This window comes from Vigna umbellata, chromosome 5, assembly GCF_029865625.1.
Source record: "Vigna umbellata cultivar VRB3 chromosome 5, Vumbellata_1.0, whole genome shotgun sequence".
NCBI classification, from domain to species: domain Eukaryota; kingdom Viridiplantae; phylum Streptophyta; class Magnoliopsida; order Fabales; family Fabaceae; genus Vigna; species Vigna umbellata.
This window is the reverse complement of record NC_142169.1, coordinates 12,244,119-12,259,318: the sequence shown is the minus strand read 5'-3', so window position 1 is coordinate 12,259,318 and position 15,200 is coordinate 12,244,119. Positions and strand designations below refer to the sequence as shown.

General features: G+C 33.1%; 1 protein-coding gene across 1 annotated transcript; it reads left to right on the top strand.

The window, feature by feature from the left end:
• The first annotated feature begins 3,261 nt into the window (after positions 1-3,261).
• Positions 3,262-14,336, top strand: LOC124826356 (Iron-sulfur cluster biosynthesis family protein). Its single transcript, XM_047299170.2, has 14 exons — positions 3,262-3,885; positions 4,318-4,425; positions 4,509-4,612; positions 4,678-4,761; positions 6,901-6,973; positions 7,061-7,126; positions 7,307-7,396; positions 8,396-8,461; positions 8,779-8,915; positions 9,010-9,096; positions 9,192-9,255; positions 12,409-12,552; positions 13,021-13,193; positions 13,950-14,336. Exons 1-13 carry the CDS (start codon positions 3,520-3,522, stop codon positions 13,162-13,164), a joined length of 1,533 nt encoding a protein of 510 aa, XP_047155126.1. The 5' UTR covers positions 3,262-3,519; the 3' UTR covers positions 13,165-13,193; positions 13,950-14,336.
• The last annotated feature ends 864 nt before the right edge of the window (positions 14,337-15,200 follow it).

The following is a 15,200-nucleotide window of genomic DNA, read 5'->3' as shown; positions in this document are numbered from 1 at the left end:
AGACACACACACACACATACACGCACACACACAGACACACACACAAACACACACACACACACACACACACATAGAGACACATACACACAAACACAAACACAAACACACAGATACACACAGACACATAGACACACAAACATAGACACACACACACACACACACACCCACACTCACACCCACACACCCCCCGACACACACACACTCATCCACACACACACACTTTTCTGGGTATATGTTAGAGTCTAATGAAGTCTTTGATTTAGTTTACCCTTTCTCTATCTAATCTCAGTCTATGTATATAATCTAATCATCGTTAACTCAATTGAATCATTATCTTACTAACTTAACTCTCATGTTTTATTATAGTTTGTTATCATAAAAATCCTACCTACTATTAGGCTCATCTAACGGGGTCTTTCAGTGTTTAATGCTAGTAATTAGGCTCCCTAAAGGATTCTTCATATGTACTTCCCTAAGTCTCTTTATATAGGAGTTTGACTAGGTCTTTTTGTGCAATTTATGTTGATCAAATCTTCTTTTTGATAATATAATTTCTGCTAAATATCTTTTAAATATATATAATATCTCCATGATATTCTTGGTTATTGTGGAGAAGTAAAAAGATTGGAAACTTTTAGTCAAGTTTGAAAAGATTTAGCCAGATTTGGCAATTTGGCCTCTCATTGCTTCATAAAGTCTTGATCACTCTCAACCAACATTTAATTTCGTTGTTGAATTAGATTAGCCATCATCTTTATGGCCCTTTCAATCCCACTCATATTGATAAAAGGTAGGAATGTGTTACGTGGTTTATAAGTCATTATGGTGACATGTGCTAAAACAAAATCGTCTATGCGTCTAAAACGCTCTCATATTTTGAAGTTTAATCAAATAACATTAAAACAGGATAATAATCTAAAAATAACATAGGGTAAAAACACAAGATCTAGAACCTGAACCCCAAACATAGAAAACCTACACAAAGACTTAGAATTAGAATCCACAACATATAAAAGTTTAGGAAAACATTTAGGATCTTATGTAATAGAAAAACATCTAGGTTAAAACATCCAGACACATGGCTAAATGCTATTGTGTCTAACGTTGAAGTTAAAAGCTTTATGCTTATCATAACTGAAAGAGGTATTCAATATAACTCTCGAAAAATAAACAGTCGAGACGATGTCTCCAACAAAACACATTAAAAGACATTAAATATTAAAATATAAAAAAAAAATTTAAACAAGCTAAACTTCATCGTCTAAAACGAAACAAAAACAAAAGAAACGTTTACTTGACTAAATGATACCATGAGCTTAAACAATATTTCGTCCAACGATAAAATCTCTATCCAATGAAGAATTTATCAATTATACTTAAATTATGTCAATCTTTGATAAAGTCAAAGATATTTTATTTGATTGATAGTTTATTTATCTTATTTTAACTCTTTTTATTTCTAAAACTATAACAAAAAAATCATTTATTTCGATGAAGATTATCAAAACTTGAAGAATAAAAGGACATATAAATTTTCTATAAATAATAAGATTATTTATATTAAATAAATATAACTGAAAATTTTAATTGTGAAAAGAATTTGAAAGGGTGAAGAACAATCCTTCAAATATGTGTAATGTATTTTATAGTTACACTTATGTGCTTATTTTTATTATATTAGTGACAAATTAAATATATAAATTTAGAATGTATTATTTTGGTTTTATTAAAATAATTGGTCAAGATTCATCACGATAACAACACATAGATATATAATATCTTAAAACAACATATTAATTTCATATTGCATAATCGACCTACGTGATAATACACATCTCTTAACCGTGTCATAAAACTAGCAATAATTATTATATTGAATCATAAACAGAACATACTTCATCAAATCAAGGATTCTCAGTGAAAAACAAATGATTTACTCTCTAATTCTGTTGTTGTCAAACCTTGAACCTTTGACCCTTCAATCGTCCTACCTATTTCAAGTGGGCTTTCTTTCCTCTTGAAATCTTCAAAGTTCAAACCTTCAAAGCAGTAGATTATATTAAAATAAAAAAGAAAATTTAGGACAAGGATCGGAAATAGAAAACTCAAGTTAAATTAAAGGAAATTGCACTGCATATAAAGGATAGAGAAGTGATTTATTCTCTAATTTCAAACCTTAAACTCAGGAAAATATATATAAAGAAAAGAATTAAAGGCTTCTCAGTGGAAAACAAATTTTGTTGTTGTTGTCAACCCTTAAACCTTTAGCCTTTAAATCAACCTACCGATTTCAGTTTCGTTTTCCTTTCCAAGCCTTCAATGCAGTAGAATACTCAGGTTAGATTGTCGCATTGCATACAATGAACAAAGAACTGAGAGGAAGTATAGCTGCCAGGAAGTAAACAAACACAAGAAAAAAAACCCAAACATTTAGGCCGGTATCAACATCTTAAATGGAGATATTATAGTTAATTTCCTAGACGTAGATATAGGTAATATGGTAAATTTCATATATACAGAAAATGAAAATAACAAAAAGAAAAACTAATATAATTGACAGGTGTCCAAATAAGCATCATTAATTTAGTACTTTCCCTTATATTCTTTTCCTAGTTATATAATTGAATTGAAGTTATGTAATTGATAATACATTAATAGATCTTAACAATAAAAAACTAAATAATTTTTACTTTTACTGTTTTCTTACATTTTGTTTTCCAGTCGCCTCTTTCTTCCTTACAGAAAGAACAAAGGATCAGTTGATAGTAAGATAAAGAAATCCAGAGTGTTTTATGAAGGAAAAAAATACGGAAGAAGTTTTAATATCTAATGACACTCTTTTGTTTTTATTATCACGAACGTGTTTTTTTAAATTAAAAGAATTACAGTAAAGGATAATAAACTTTAAAATATTTATTTAATGATAAGATAATTACTTTTAAAACTTATGACAATTTTAATCGTAGTTTTCTTAAAACTAGTTAATTTTAAAACCATTAATGATTAAGGATATTAGGATCAACTCATGACATAAAATTTACCCAGTTTTTAACACATTACAAATTTAGAAATAAACAATTAAATCAAATATATGAAAAAAATATTTTAGCCATATTAATATAAATTATACGGATGTATCAATTTCAACTTTCCCAAATGATAATGATTTTATGAACTAAATGATTTAACATTTAGTTTAAATATAAATTAAAAAAACATGATAAAAGGGAAATGTATGTGTGTGGTTAAGCATTTCTGACTACAAAAAAAATTACTAGTTTCTGAGTGGGAAGGGCAAATGCGTCAATACGCGAGCCTCATCCTCTGCTCCCGCTTCTTTTCACTAGAAGCACACGAAACTGATCAATAAGTCGTTCTTTTTCTTCTTGATGTATTTTCCGGATAAAATGCCATTCTGAATATCTCGTAAATTCATAGCCTTCATACTTCCGTGGAGTTTAGGTGTTGCAGTTACAGTCATCAGAACAACCAAAGTTTCTTCCATGTCCAAATACTGAAATGGCGTCCATTTCGACGTGCATCACTGGGATCCCCAGTTGTGGGCTCCGGAGGCCACAATCCTTCATTCTTTCGAGTTTGGCGAAGCGCCCGAAGCAAGAAATAGCTTTCCCTTGCGTGCAAAACCCGTTGATTGGGGGAGTCTCGAGAAGGGTATTGGATTCTAGGGTTTTGGTGGCGAGGCCGGGGGGCCTAGTGGAAAGCGATAAGGTGCCGTCGGATGTGAGGAAGCGAACGATGGACGCGGTGGATGGATGCGGAGGGAGAGTGACCGTTGGGGATGTGGCTAGCAGAGCTGGCCTTAACTTGAATCAAGCTCAGAAGGCTCTTCAAGCTCTTGCCGCTGACACAGATGGCTTCTTAGAGGTTGTTACTTTGTTTCCCTTTACATTAGGAAGCTTCCAGTACCATATGTGATAGGATGATCCTAAAAAGCCCAAAAGAAGGAAAATTAAATGGCTAAGGATTTTATAGGATGGGTTTAGAATATTACAAATTTATAATATTATTAGTTTATTATATTTTAATTTCCCATTAGATAATGACACTTGTAGGGCATATTTTAGGTTATATGTGTATTTTTCTTACCTATCGAAAAATTTAAATGCTTGTATTTATCTTCCTTATAGTAGTGGTAGATTTTGGGCTATTGTAGAATAGTGCTCAAATCTTCTTATCAATGTGGGGAAAAAGTGCTGCAGTTAGATCGTTATTAATTTGTTTCCTTGGTTTCCTACACTGCGATTATGGTTAAATTTTAGGAATAAAATTCTGTCTGTGCTACCGTGGTATCTGTAGGTTTCTGAGGAAGGTGACGTTCTCTATGTATTTCCAAAAGATTATCGATCAAGGCTTGGTGCCAAGTCGCTTAGGATTAAAGCTGAACCCTTTTTTGACAAGGCCAAGGTATGAAGACTATTGTCTTCTCTGTAACAGTTGTTGCTGATGTTTTTCGCTTGAGTGTTGTTGTATAACTTTGACTTTGACAGGCCGCAGTAGAATACTTGATAAGGGTATCTTTTGGGACAGCGCTTATTGCATCCATTGTTATTGTTTACACTACGATAATTGCTCTTGTAACTAGCAGTAGAAGGTATTCCATAACTTTAATGAAAAATTTAGTAATGCGAATGAGGGAATAATGTTTTTTATTTACAGTGATGACGATAATCGTGGAAGGCGTGGAGGCAGGTCATATGATTCAGGAGTTACTTTCTACTTCAATCCTTTTGATTTGTTCTGGTAATTCTATTTTGTAGTATTGGAGTTGCATTTTATACAAAATTTCTCAAATATTTTCCTTCTTGGTTCTCAAGGTTTTTCTGCCAATTAGAATTTAAAAATTATGTGTTTCTGGTTGCTTAATGAAGTTTAGTAAGTTTTCATGTGCCTAAAAATAAAGAAGAGGAAGACGAGAGACACACAATTAAATTAGGGTCATCACTTACATGTGCACATTTAATATTGGTGATGGTGATGCAAGGTAGTTAAATTAGGTTGCTTTCACCTCTCCTTTTGATATGAATCTTAAGAGAACCACACTACAAAAGCTTGTATAGATGGATATATATATATATATATATATATATATATATATATATATATATATATATATATATATATATATATATATATATATATATATATATATATATATATATATATATATATATATATATATAGAGAGAGAGAGAGAGAGAGAGAGAGAGAGAGAGAGAGAGAGAGAGAGAGAGAGAGAGAGAGAGCCCAAGACCTTATAAACCCAACACTAAAATCTCACACTTCCTATTTGGGACTCAAGTTCCTTACCTCCCATGTTATTGATATTGCATAACGGAAAATACCGTAACCCAAATATCCTTTATAAAAATCTATCAGAAGCCATAACGGGTTTTGCTGGAAGTATAGCTGCCAAAAGAATGAAATATATGTGTGTGTATAGATGGATAGATAGATAATAATATAAAAATGCAGAAATATTGTTGTTGTTTGAAAGTAATGAAAGACAACCTAATGATATTAAGTCTAAAAATTCAAATAGCAAAATCATTATAATCATTAGCCACCAAGTTCAAGACAAAATAATGACACAACTAAAGATAAATGTTCTAAATTTAATTCACAACTTCTCCTAACAACAAAGCATAAGCCATATTAATCCTTAACTTCAAATTGAATCTTCAATTTGCTTTCCTTCTTCAGAGCATGTGTACTGAGGGGTTTCAACCTTTTAGAGAACGAGTATTGAGTAGAACAAAGGGGTTTCAGTTTTTTAGAGAATGCTAGTCCCGTGGTCATTGTTGCACCATGATGTAGTTCCATTTTGGTTGTTCGCTGTGTCCTTGTTTTCTACTTTGATTGTTTGCCATGCCATTACTGTGCGGTTGTGTGCCTTTGCCTGTGTTGGTGGTCTGCTCTATCCTTGTGGCCATCCTGTGCTGCACGGGTAAGGGTTAGGGTATAAAATAATTTTTCATGTGAGATGAAGTTTAAGGGGTCTACTTTGTTTCTATGCTGGCCTTTTGGGCCTCATTGTCCAACAACTTTTTTTTTTATATAAAACATAATATATCATATAATTAATTAAAGTTATTATACAAGAATAATAATATTAGAGAAACATAAAAAATCTTTTGAAATATATAATATGATAAACTAATAGTAATAACAATAAAATTTCAGTAAGAAAATGTAAAATGTTATTTATAATGTCATATAACATGGAATTATTATTGTTGAAATAAATAATAAGTAGTGCATTGGGAACCATTTATCTGCTGTAATCATGATTAGCACCTACCTAGGAATCTAGGGTAGTCTTTTGATCTTTCATCTTCCATTGTATCAGTTTCTATCATTATAAATACAAGATCACAAGAGGGATCTTGTAAGCCCTCCAATTTTATATTCTCTTTTTATTCTCAACTGTTATATCATATATAAATATTTTAATATTTTTTTATCCAAAGTAAACTCGTAAAACTCGTAAGAGTTTACGATCTGAGTTTACAAAGTTCTTTGGTTCTTTGCTGCAATACGGTTTAAAAATTGCAATGCAGATAAGAGCATGTTGGGTCCCAAAACAACCGGAAATTAGGAATACATGTTTAAAAGTGCGGTATGGGAGAGATATTACTGACAAACCATGTAATTGTATACTATAAAGGCGAAACACTTTTCTTAGCCTGTGTGGATAAATGTGGAAGTGTAGGGGAAGTTGATTTGCTTTTTGTGTATGGTTTAGATTGAACTAAATATGTCTTCATTCCTCCAATTGCATTCTCAGATTGTAGCACATGTATCTAGTTTCCTGTATGTATAATCAAATTTCATTTTGAGATAAATGTTTGGTGTCATAATTTAATTTTTATACTATTGAAGGTACTGGGATCCATATTATTATAGGAGACGAAGGCTACAAGCTGATGATGACAAGATGAACTTCATTGAGTCGGTGTGTGATATAATTGAAATAACATGTCATCCTCCCACCCCACTTTTTTGGTTTCTAATGAAGATAAGGATTTTTTCATTTTGGTAGGTCTTCTCCTTTGTATTTGGAGATGGTGATCCTAATCAAGGAATTGAAGAAGAGAGATGGAAGTTGGTAATAATTGAGGACTGAATTCAGTGGTCCGTTGCCTTTGATGATTTTTTTTTTATTGTTTCATATTTGGTACTATTTTCCATTTTATATGTGAAAATGTTAACTTTTTTCTTTTTTCAAACTTTCCTATATATTTACATGTTTATTTCCTCTAATCCACTTTACTCATCTGATGTACAGATTGGGCAATACATAGCATCCAATGGTGGTGTTGTTGCAGCTGAAGAACTTGCTCCATATCTTGAAATAGATTCTACGGAGGGTCTTAAGGTAATTTGGTATATGTTTGGTTGTGTCTACATACTTAGACAAGCATATTTTATGTGATAAATGGAGGCTAAAAGGAGTTGCTTTTGTCAGCACGTGGAAATTGAACGCACATAGAGCTGGAATTAATATGTAACTGAACATTCTATAATTTGTTTAACAAGGGTATTTGTTGAAGTGGGACTTAGAGACCTCATAATTCACACGTCTTGTGTCTTGGTATTTTGCAGTGACCACACCCATCGTTGTTCTTATTTTGAGTTCCTCTTTTGCGTGGCCAGATGCACTCTTTTTTCTCCATTCCTTGAAATATGAAAATCTGGAGAGGGGACTTTAATCATAAATAAAATATTTTAGCATGGAATATAACAAATTTCCTATTTAAACATGGATGCTTGAAAATAACTTGAATAGGGTAACACAATTTATAAACTTAAAAGCTTGCGTAAGGTCAATACAACTTATATACTTAAAAGTCACAACATAACTTCATTTATGAAAATGCACCCCTATTATCCTTATTCGCATCAGCTCCATTTGAAGACATTTTTAGCCAACACAACTCTGCATACCCAAACATAGCTTTTTAACATAGCTGTTAAACACAGCTAACCAGAACACTGAAACATCTGAAAAAATGCCCAAAGGGTGACAAACTTAAGTGCAATAGCAAAATCAGAAAGAGAAAACAAGGGAATATTGTTAGGATAAAAGAAGGGGGAGTTAGTTATGAGAGTCTGAATATTGAGTTAGTCTGTCAGTTTGAGTGGTTGGTTAGATATAAATAGGGGGAGAAGGATATGAGAGATTCACATTGGGGTTGTCATTGTAAGTTGACCACTGACTATCTGGGAAAGGAGAAATTCTTTGAGAAGGGAAAACCCTTGGAAGAGCGAGTGCTCTCCCATTTCTTGTTCTTTTTATTGTATTCCCAGTCAGCCCTGCTTTTATATATATGATGTCATTCTTAATTTTTAACCTTGTATCTTTGGATGGTGACAGGATGACGAATCTTATATCTTACCTGTACTTTTACGATTTGATGGTCAGCCTGATGTTGACGAGGAGGTATTTGAGACAATAACTTCTGCCTTTCCTTTGTTTCCTCTCAAATGGTATCTGCAAGTTGATCTTGTATATTACTCCTTAGAATTACTCTTTGTTGCCTATTAATAGTTGGCATGCATTAGGAATTTCTTTAAGGATTAACCTACAATTGTTATTAGTTGCTTTGTTTTTACACAAGACATGGATCTCTTATACATAATAATACCACATGCTACTCATGTATAAAATATATTGTAGCTATTGATTTCTGCTGAGAATTATTTGTTCGCCTTATTTCTCCTCTTTTTATATATACTTGCAGATTGCTTGTTATGCAGGGAAATATTCTGTATAGGTTTCCATCTCTGCAGAGGACAGCTTCTCAGAAGAGTAAGAGGAAAGAATATGTTGGAAGGAGATGGGCAGATTGGGTTGGAATTGATAAGTTTTTCCAAGAGAAAAAATGGCAGTTCAGGTTTTGTATTTGTATTTTTTCTGATCCAGTTGTTGTTATCCATATATCCACATATATTTATTAAAACATAACATTAGTGGTTGTTCTTTTGCAGTAAAACTGGCACGTCTGAGAGAGCAATGGTCATTGGTCTAGGTGGCCTTAATCTGTTTGGAGTCATTATTCTCGGAACCATGTTGAAGTAAGTTCTTCAGATGATGCATTACAGCATTAGGTAGTTTTTCAATTTTATTTCTTGTTTCAGTGCCCTCACTTCTGTTTTTCTTTGATCAAAAGAGATATGGCAGTTGCACCCAGTAGCTTCATTAAATTTGTAGCCGACATATTTCCTCTTCTTCAGGTACTGACTAATATTTCTGTGTTCAAGCAACTAGATTTTTCAATATTGAAAAAGAGTTATAAATTATCTTTTAGAAGGATCATTTTTATATAGGTTGTGATATTGCGATTTTTGGGAATTTGATGGCAATTTAATTGCTGCAAATTTAAGATTAGTTAATGATGGGATGGGAGGTTCATGTGAACATGGGAGTGGTCACTTTCTTGATACCTTTGTAATTTATCAAGGAAGAAAAAAAATTGAAGATGAAGAAAATTGTCGTAGTACAGGTTAAATAAAATGACTAATAAAATGTCTTCCACCTTGTTGAATATAGTGTAAAACTATATGTGGGATTAATCTCCTATGTGTTGAATATACACATAGGGTATTGTATTTATAATAGAAGAAATATGGGCTAAATCCAAAATACAAATAAAAAATAATAACAAACTAACTAAAGATAAAAGATAAAGATAATATATCTAACACTCCCTCTTAAGCTGGTGTATACAAATTATATATATCAAGCTTGTTACTAATATAATCAATAAAGACTTGGTGAAAATATCTGTTTCTGCACTTAAATGACACCAAATTGTTAATGATTTGCGAAGACGAAATACCAACTCAAAAGACTCCCCTGAGCAACAAATATGAGGTTGCAACATATAAATCTCTTCTTGCAAATCATCATTAAGGAATGCATTGTTAACATCTAGTGGATAAAGAATTGTTGAAGAGCTACCACGACTATAATAAACTAACAAAATCCATCTTTGCCACTGGAGAGAAAACATATATGGACGGGTCAAATGCTTCGGTGACAAAAGAGAGGTCAGAAGAGACAACAATGGAAGAAGCCATGGACGAATAGGAGAAAGAAACCCTAAAAATCTAAGACTTTCCAATCAAGGCACCTGAAAGGAAAAAAAGAGCGATCTCGATGCTATGAATAGCTGGCTGAGAGGAGATGAGACAGGCGACCATGCATGGTGGCATGAAAGAGGAGAAAAAAGTGATCTCGACGCTTTGAATTGCTTCCTGAGAAGAGATGGGACGTGCCACCATGCACGATGGAAAAAGGAGTAGATCTACAACTTCGAAAGACGTTGAGAGCGTGTAGAAGCTCCAATGAAGGCATCATTGAAGGCATAATGGTCGTCTAGCTAAGACAATCAAAACCATGTGCTCGTAGGTTAAAACTAGAACTCCGACAATGGCAGTGGTAGTGAGTGACAATAGACGGCGCCGCCATTGGCAGTGGTGGTAGACGGCATCGCTGCCGGCAATGGCAGTGGTAGACGGCACCGCTGCCGGCAATGGCAGTAGAAGACGCCGCCGCTGGTAGCGTTGGGTGTATTGGTAGAGGCGACAGTTTTTTTTTTTCCTCAAAATAAACTGGTTCTAGATACCATATTGAATATAATGAAAAACTATATGTGAGATTAATTTCCTTTGCATTGAGTATAAACATAAAGTATTGTATTTATAATAGAAGAATATGGGCTAAGCTCAAAATACAAATAAGAAATAATAACAAACTAAATAAAGAAGATAAAGATAATATATCTAATACACTCCAACACTCTCATGATCACCAACTCTTTTTCCCAACATCCCTTACCAATGTTAGACCTTTGTAGAGATCCCATGTTTACTAGAGATAAGGTAGATTTACAATTTATAAGTGAGTGCAATCCTTATCTTATAAGATAATTTTGTAGGGTTGAGTCAGAAAGTCTACTTCATAAGAATCCTTATATTACCCACACTTGACAAGGTATCGTGTCCTTCGTCATCCCTGATGTGTTACAAGAAGGCATCATTACACCTGACACCAACCCTTTCTATTCACCAACACATGGTGCTTGTGTTGATTACAAAGCACTGAATGTTGTTGCAATCAAGAATAGATTTTATATACCCACTATTGATGAACTAATAGATGAGTTAGGCCTTGCCACAAGTTTCTAGATTGATCTACCCTTTGGATACCACCAAATCCAAGTGCTTCCCCGAGGGCAGGCACAAAACTACCTTTCATACACTGGAACAACATTACAAATTTTTGGTAATGTTATTCTATCTCAAAAATATCCCCTCCACTTTTCAGTCGGCTATGAATGATTTACTCAAGCCATATGCCAATTAGTCTTGGTTTTCTCGTGTTCCCTCCCATGTCAAACACTTAGACTTGGTTTTAAAGTTATTATCCCATAACGTATTATTTTGCTAGGTTCTCTAAGAAGTTGAGCTGTTAATTTAGTACATTTCTAGGACATTTCATTTCATCATTTCATCGGCAGGTGGATCTCTAGGTCAAGAAAAGGTTCAAAATTTCCTTGGCTTGACTGGCCACTATCTTCATTTTGTCACTCATTTTTCCCTCACCGATCTCCTTTGACCAAATAAGATTACATGGACCATTTAGACCACCCAATCCTTTAAAGATTTACAATGCTAACTGTTCTGAACCTATCGTGCTTGAAACAAACACTTACCATTGGTGTAGTCTTGAGTCAAGATTGGTTCCCTTGACTTTTTTCAGCAAAAAAATTGTGCTCCCATCTTGAATTAGCTTCACTCTACACTAGGGAAATGTTCGTCATAATTGAATCTGTCAAAAATTGGAGACAATATTGGTGAGAGTATGCTTTCCACAATTGTACAAATCACAAGACTCAATTCCCTTTCAATGCAAACAGACGCAAGACAACAAAAGTGCACTTCTAAATTACAATGCTTTAGCTTCATATTTTCTACCAATCTAGTAAAGCAAATCTTGTGATGCATGCACTTTAGAAAAGGTTTCGTATCCATCTTTGTCTCCATCTCGTCCCTGGTTCTCAAGCATCATGAATTTTATACCACCACCACCACATGGGGCAATAATTTCATTAGCAAATTACATCTCCAATAACGCCATAAACATGTTTTTTCTATGGTGATGTGTGTTCATACCTAAGTACAAGGACATGCACACTGCTTTTTATCAAAGTTCCATTCCACCTTGACAAGCTAACATTCTTGTACCAAACCCACTGTTGCATGTCTTGCGTGAGGTAAATCTTGTGATTATATTTATCAGCAATGTGTAAATCTTGTGATTATAGTTATTATTAGCATTGTTTAACATCAATGTCTCATACTTTGTATGGTAATATTTTGCAGATTTATGCTGCTTCTTTCTTCGCAATTCCTCTTTTCCGGTGGTTTTTTATTCGGAAAAAGAATGATGATATTGAAAAGAGAAATAAAGCTAGGGAGCAGTGTGCACGACTTCTTGAATTACCTGACACTTCACTAAGGCAGAAGGTATGGTTTTTGAAAGTCATCTTGACCATATAGTATATCGACATCTTTATCTCCTATATTTTATTTTGTATAAAATTCAAGTGAATCTTTCTTTAAATTTATGAAGGCAACCTTGTGTTTGTGTATTGAAACATAATGAAGAAGCAAGGAAATGTTGGACCTGTTTTAGACCTTCATTTGTTGCTTTATATATTTCTAATTACTCTTGGCTGTCATTTTATAATAAAGTGTTACCTCATTTTATAGTTTACAACAAAACGAGGATGTGATGGAATTTGAAAATGATTCCTTGAATGAATTGTGTATATTAGCAATTCCAATCTCATTTCTGTATTATTTTTGGATGTTGATGCTTATATAAATGCTTTCTGGATCTGCTCTTGTGTTGTTTGAGGGGGTGGAAGTTTGGATAGGGGATTGCTTTTCTCAGGCATAATGTCCCTGAGAAATTCTTTTTCTGGCTTTCAGCTTTTCAGTGCCCGGGACATGGCCCAAAAGACAGTCATAGGAAAGGATCAAATTGTGTATAGCACTGAGAAGGACTTACTTGAGCAAGATTACGAAGCTCTAGACTGGGATAAAAAATTTCGGGAGCTTGAGAGGTCCGATTAAGAAGGGTCAACTGTTAACCCGTTAAGCAGGTAAATTGTTTAACTTCAATGCATTTCATACGTTATTTTGATGGGAAATGCATCACAGGGTCTACAAGTTAAAAGCTAATTTTTAGCAAAATGTTTCCAGTGTATTTAGCAAGGTGCGTGATACTGTAGACTTCTTAACGTGTTTTCAATTCTTATGGATTAAAAAAAGTCAATGTACTTAAGATTGAAAAGAAATAATTCTTGAGGGCTTAATTGATCCCTCTCACAATCTTCTATTTATAAGAATAAATTGATACACAAATACATGATAAATAGGGTAACCCTAGACACAATATAATCATGATAAATAGGGTAATCCTAGACACAATATAATCATGATAAATAGGGTAACCCTTGACACACTATAATGATGATAAAATAGGATAAATATCCTAACAAATGTATTGAATTGTAAGTATTTTTGTCAATGACTTTTTTTTTGGCTTTAACGATCCAATAATTATTTTAGTTTCTAGGGGTGGCCTCAAGAAACTATTGTGGTGGTAGTGAGGGTGTGACTATTGTGAAGCTGCTTTTTTTTTAAATTGAGAGGTATTGGAAGATTTCTTTTAGATAGAGGTCAAATGTAAATGAATAAAACAACTAGTTTAAACTTTTTAATTGCGCCTTTAAAAGTGCCAGAAAATGTGAAACCTCTTTATTTTTGTGAAATAATCTTTATAGGATGGTGTAAAAAGAAATATATAATAGAATCTTTACATTATTGAATGGGTGTTATTATAATTAAAATTTCAGGGAGTTAGCTCTTCTCATGTATTGACAACTTGAGCAGCACAGCATCTGGACTTGCCTTCTGTGAAAGCATTGGATGTGGCCCTCGTATACTGCAGTATAAAATTCATTTCTTAGATCCAGTAATTTGAGTGATAAAATTTGTAATTTGAACTATAAAAGTAGTAAAAGTTTCTGTAGGACAAGCAATATAACTTGATAGGCATTGCCTTTGTATTACGACTTTATACGTCAGTGTTGAAATGTATTAGCGCGAAGGTGAAGAAAATCAACGTTTATCGTACAAGCACCACAGATTATTAGGAAGCAAGATTGTTTAAGATATTGGTCCGGAAGTTTCTCCTTTGGCGCAGGTGAAAACGAAATACCTTTTGCTGGTTTGACTTTTTATATCTTCGTAATTTTTTGTTTGTTTCTGATTTTGTTCTTCTGTTTTATTTTAGTTTGTCGTTAATCTTTTATCATAACTCTTCATTGTTTGTCTTTGTAACGTATAGATAAATTGTTTTCAATTTTTTCAAAAAGATTAGTTCGAAATTAATAAAATATATACAAACTAGCATTAAAAAAGATTAATATTTTATATGATCTCAAATTATCATAGATGAATACTTCAAAAAGAAATTTTACGGAAATTTAGTGTCAATTTCTTTATTTAAGGATGAATTGAGTCTGTTGTAAATCTGTTTCTGATTGTTGACCAGCTTTTGCACTTTTAAATGTCTTTTTTTTGTCCGATGAGTTTGATTGTAAAGAATGTATTAAATACATGTAACATTAAATGATTTTCTTCTTTTCTTCTTCACGTGACATCGTAATTGTTAGATGGGCTTATCTCTTCTTGGAGAGTTTATCTTTGAAATTGTCTATAGAGTAATATGGTACAAAGAACATAGTCCCTTCAGATTTGACAATGCATGACTCATGAAACTGTTGAAGAAAACATCCTTAACATTTTATCCAATACATTTTAATGTGTTTTGCCCTTTTATAATGGTCTCTTTGGCATATGGAAGTGACGAATATTTTCTGCAATATATTATGTGTAGTACAAATATGTTATGTGTATCATCTGAGCATGTTCATGCTTTCTCAAATGTAAAGTAAGACTGCATGGTGTTATGTCGTCTGTTAGTCAGAATACTTATAAAATGCAAGATTTGCTGTACTTAACTATTGTCGAATAAACAAAGCATGGTCATGTTTGTTACTTAACTGGTTTTCAACATTTAATCAAAATAATACGGTTAGAAT

Coding starts and splice junctions, on each gene's coding strand:
- LOC124826356 (XM_047299170.2), top strand. CDS start 3,520: ATGGCGTCCATTTCGACGTGCATCACTGGGATCCCCAGTTGTGGGCTC. Junction 8,462..8,778: donor AGCCTGATGTTGACGAGGAG/GTATTTGAGACA, acceptor CTTGTTATGCAG/GGAAATATTCTGTATAGGTT. Junction 12,553..13,020: donor ACACTTCACTAAGGCAGAAG/GTATGGTTTTTG, acceptor TCTGGCTTTCAG/CTTTTCAGTGCCCGGGACAT.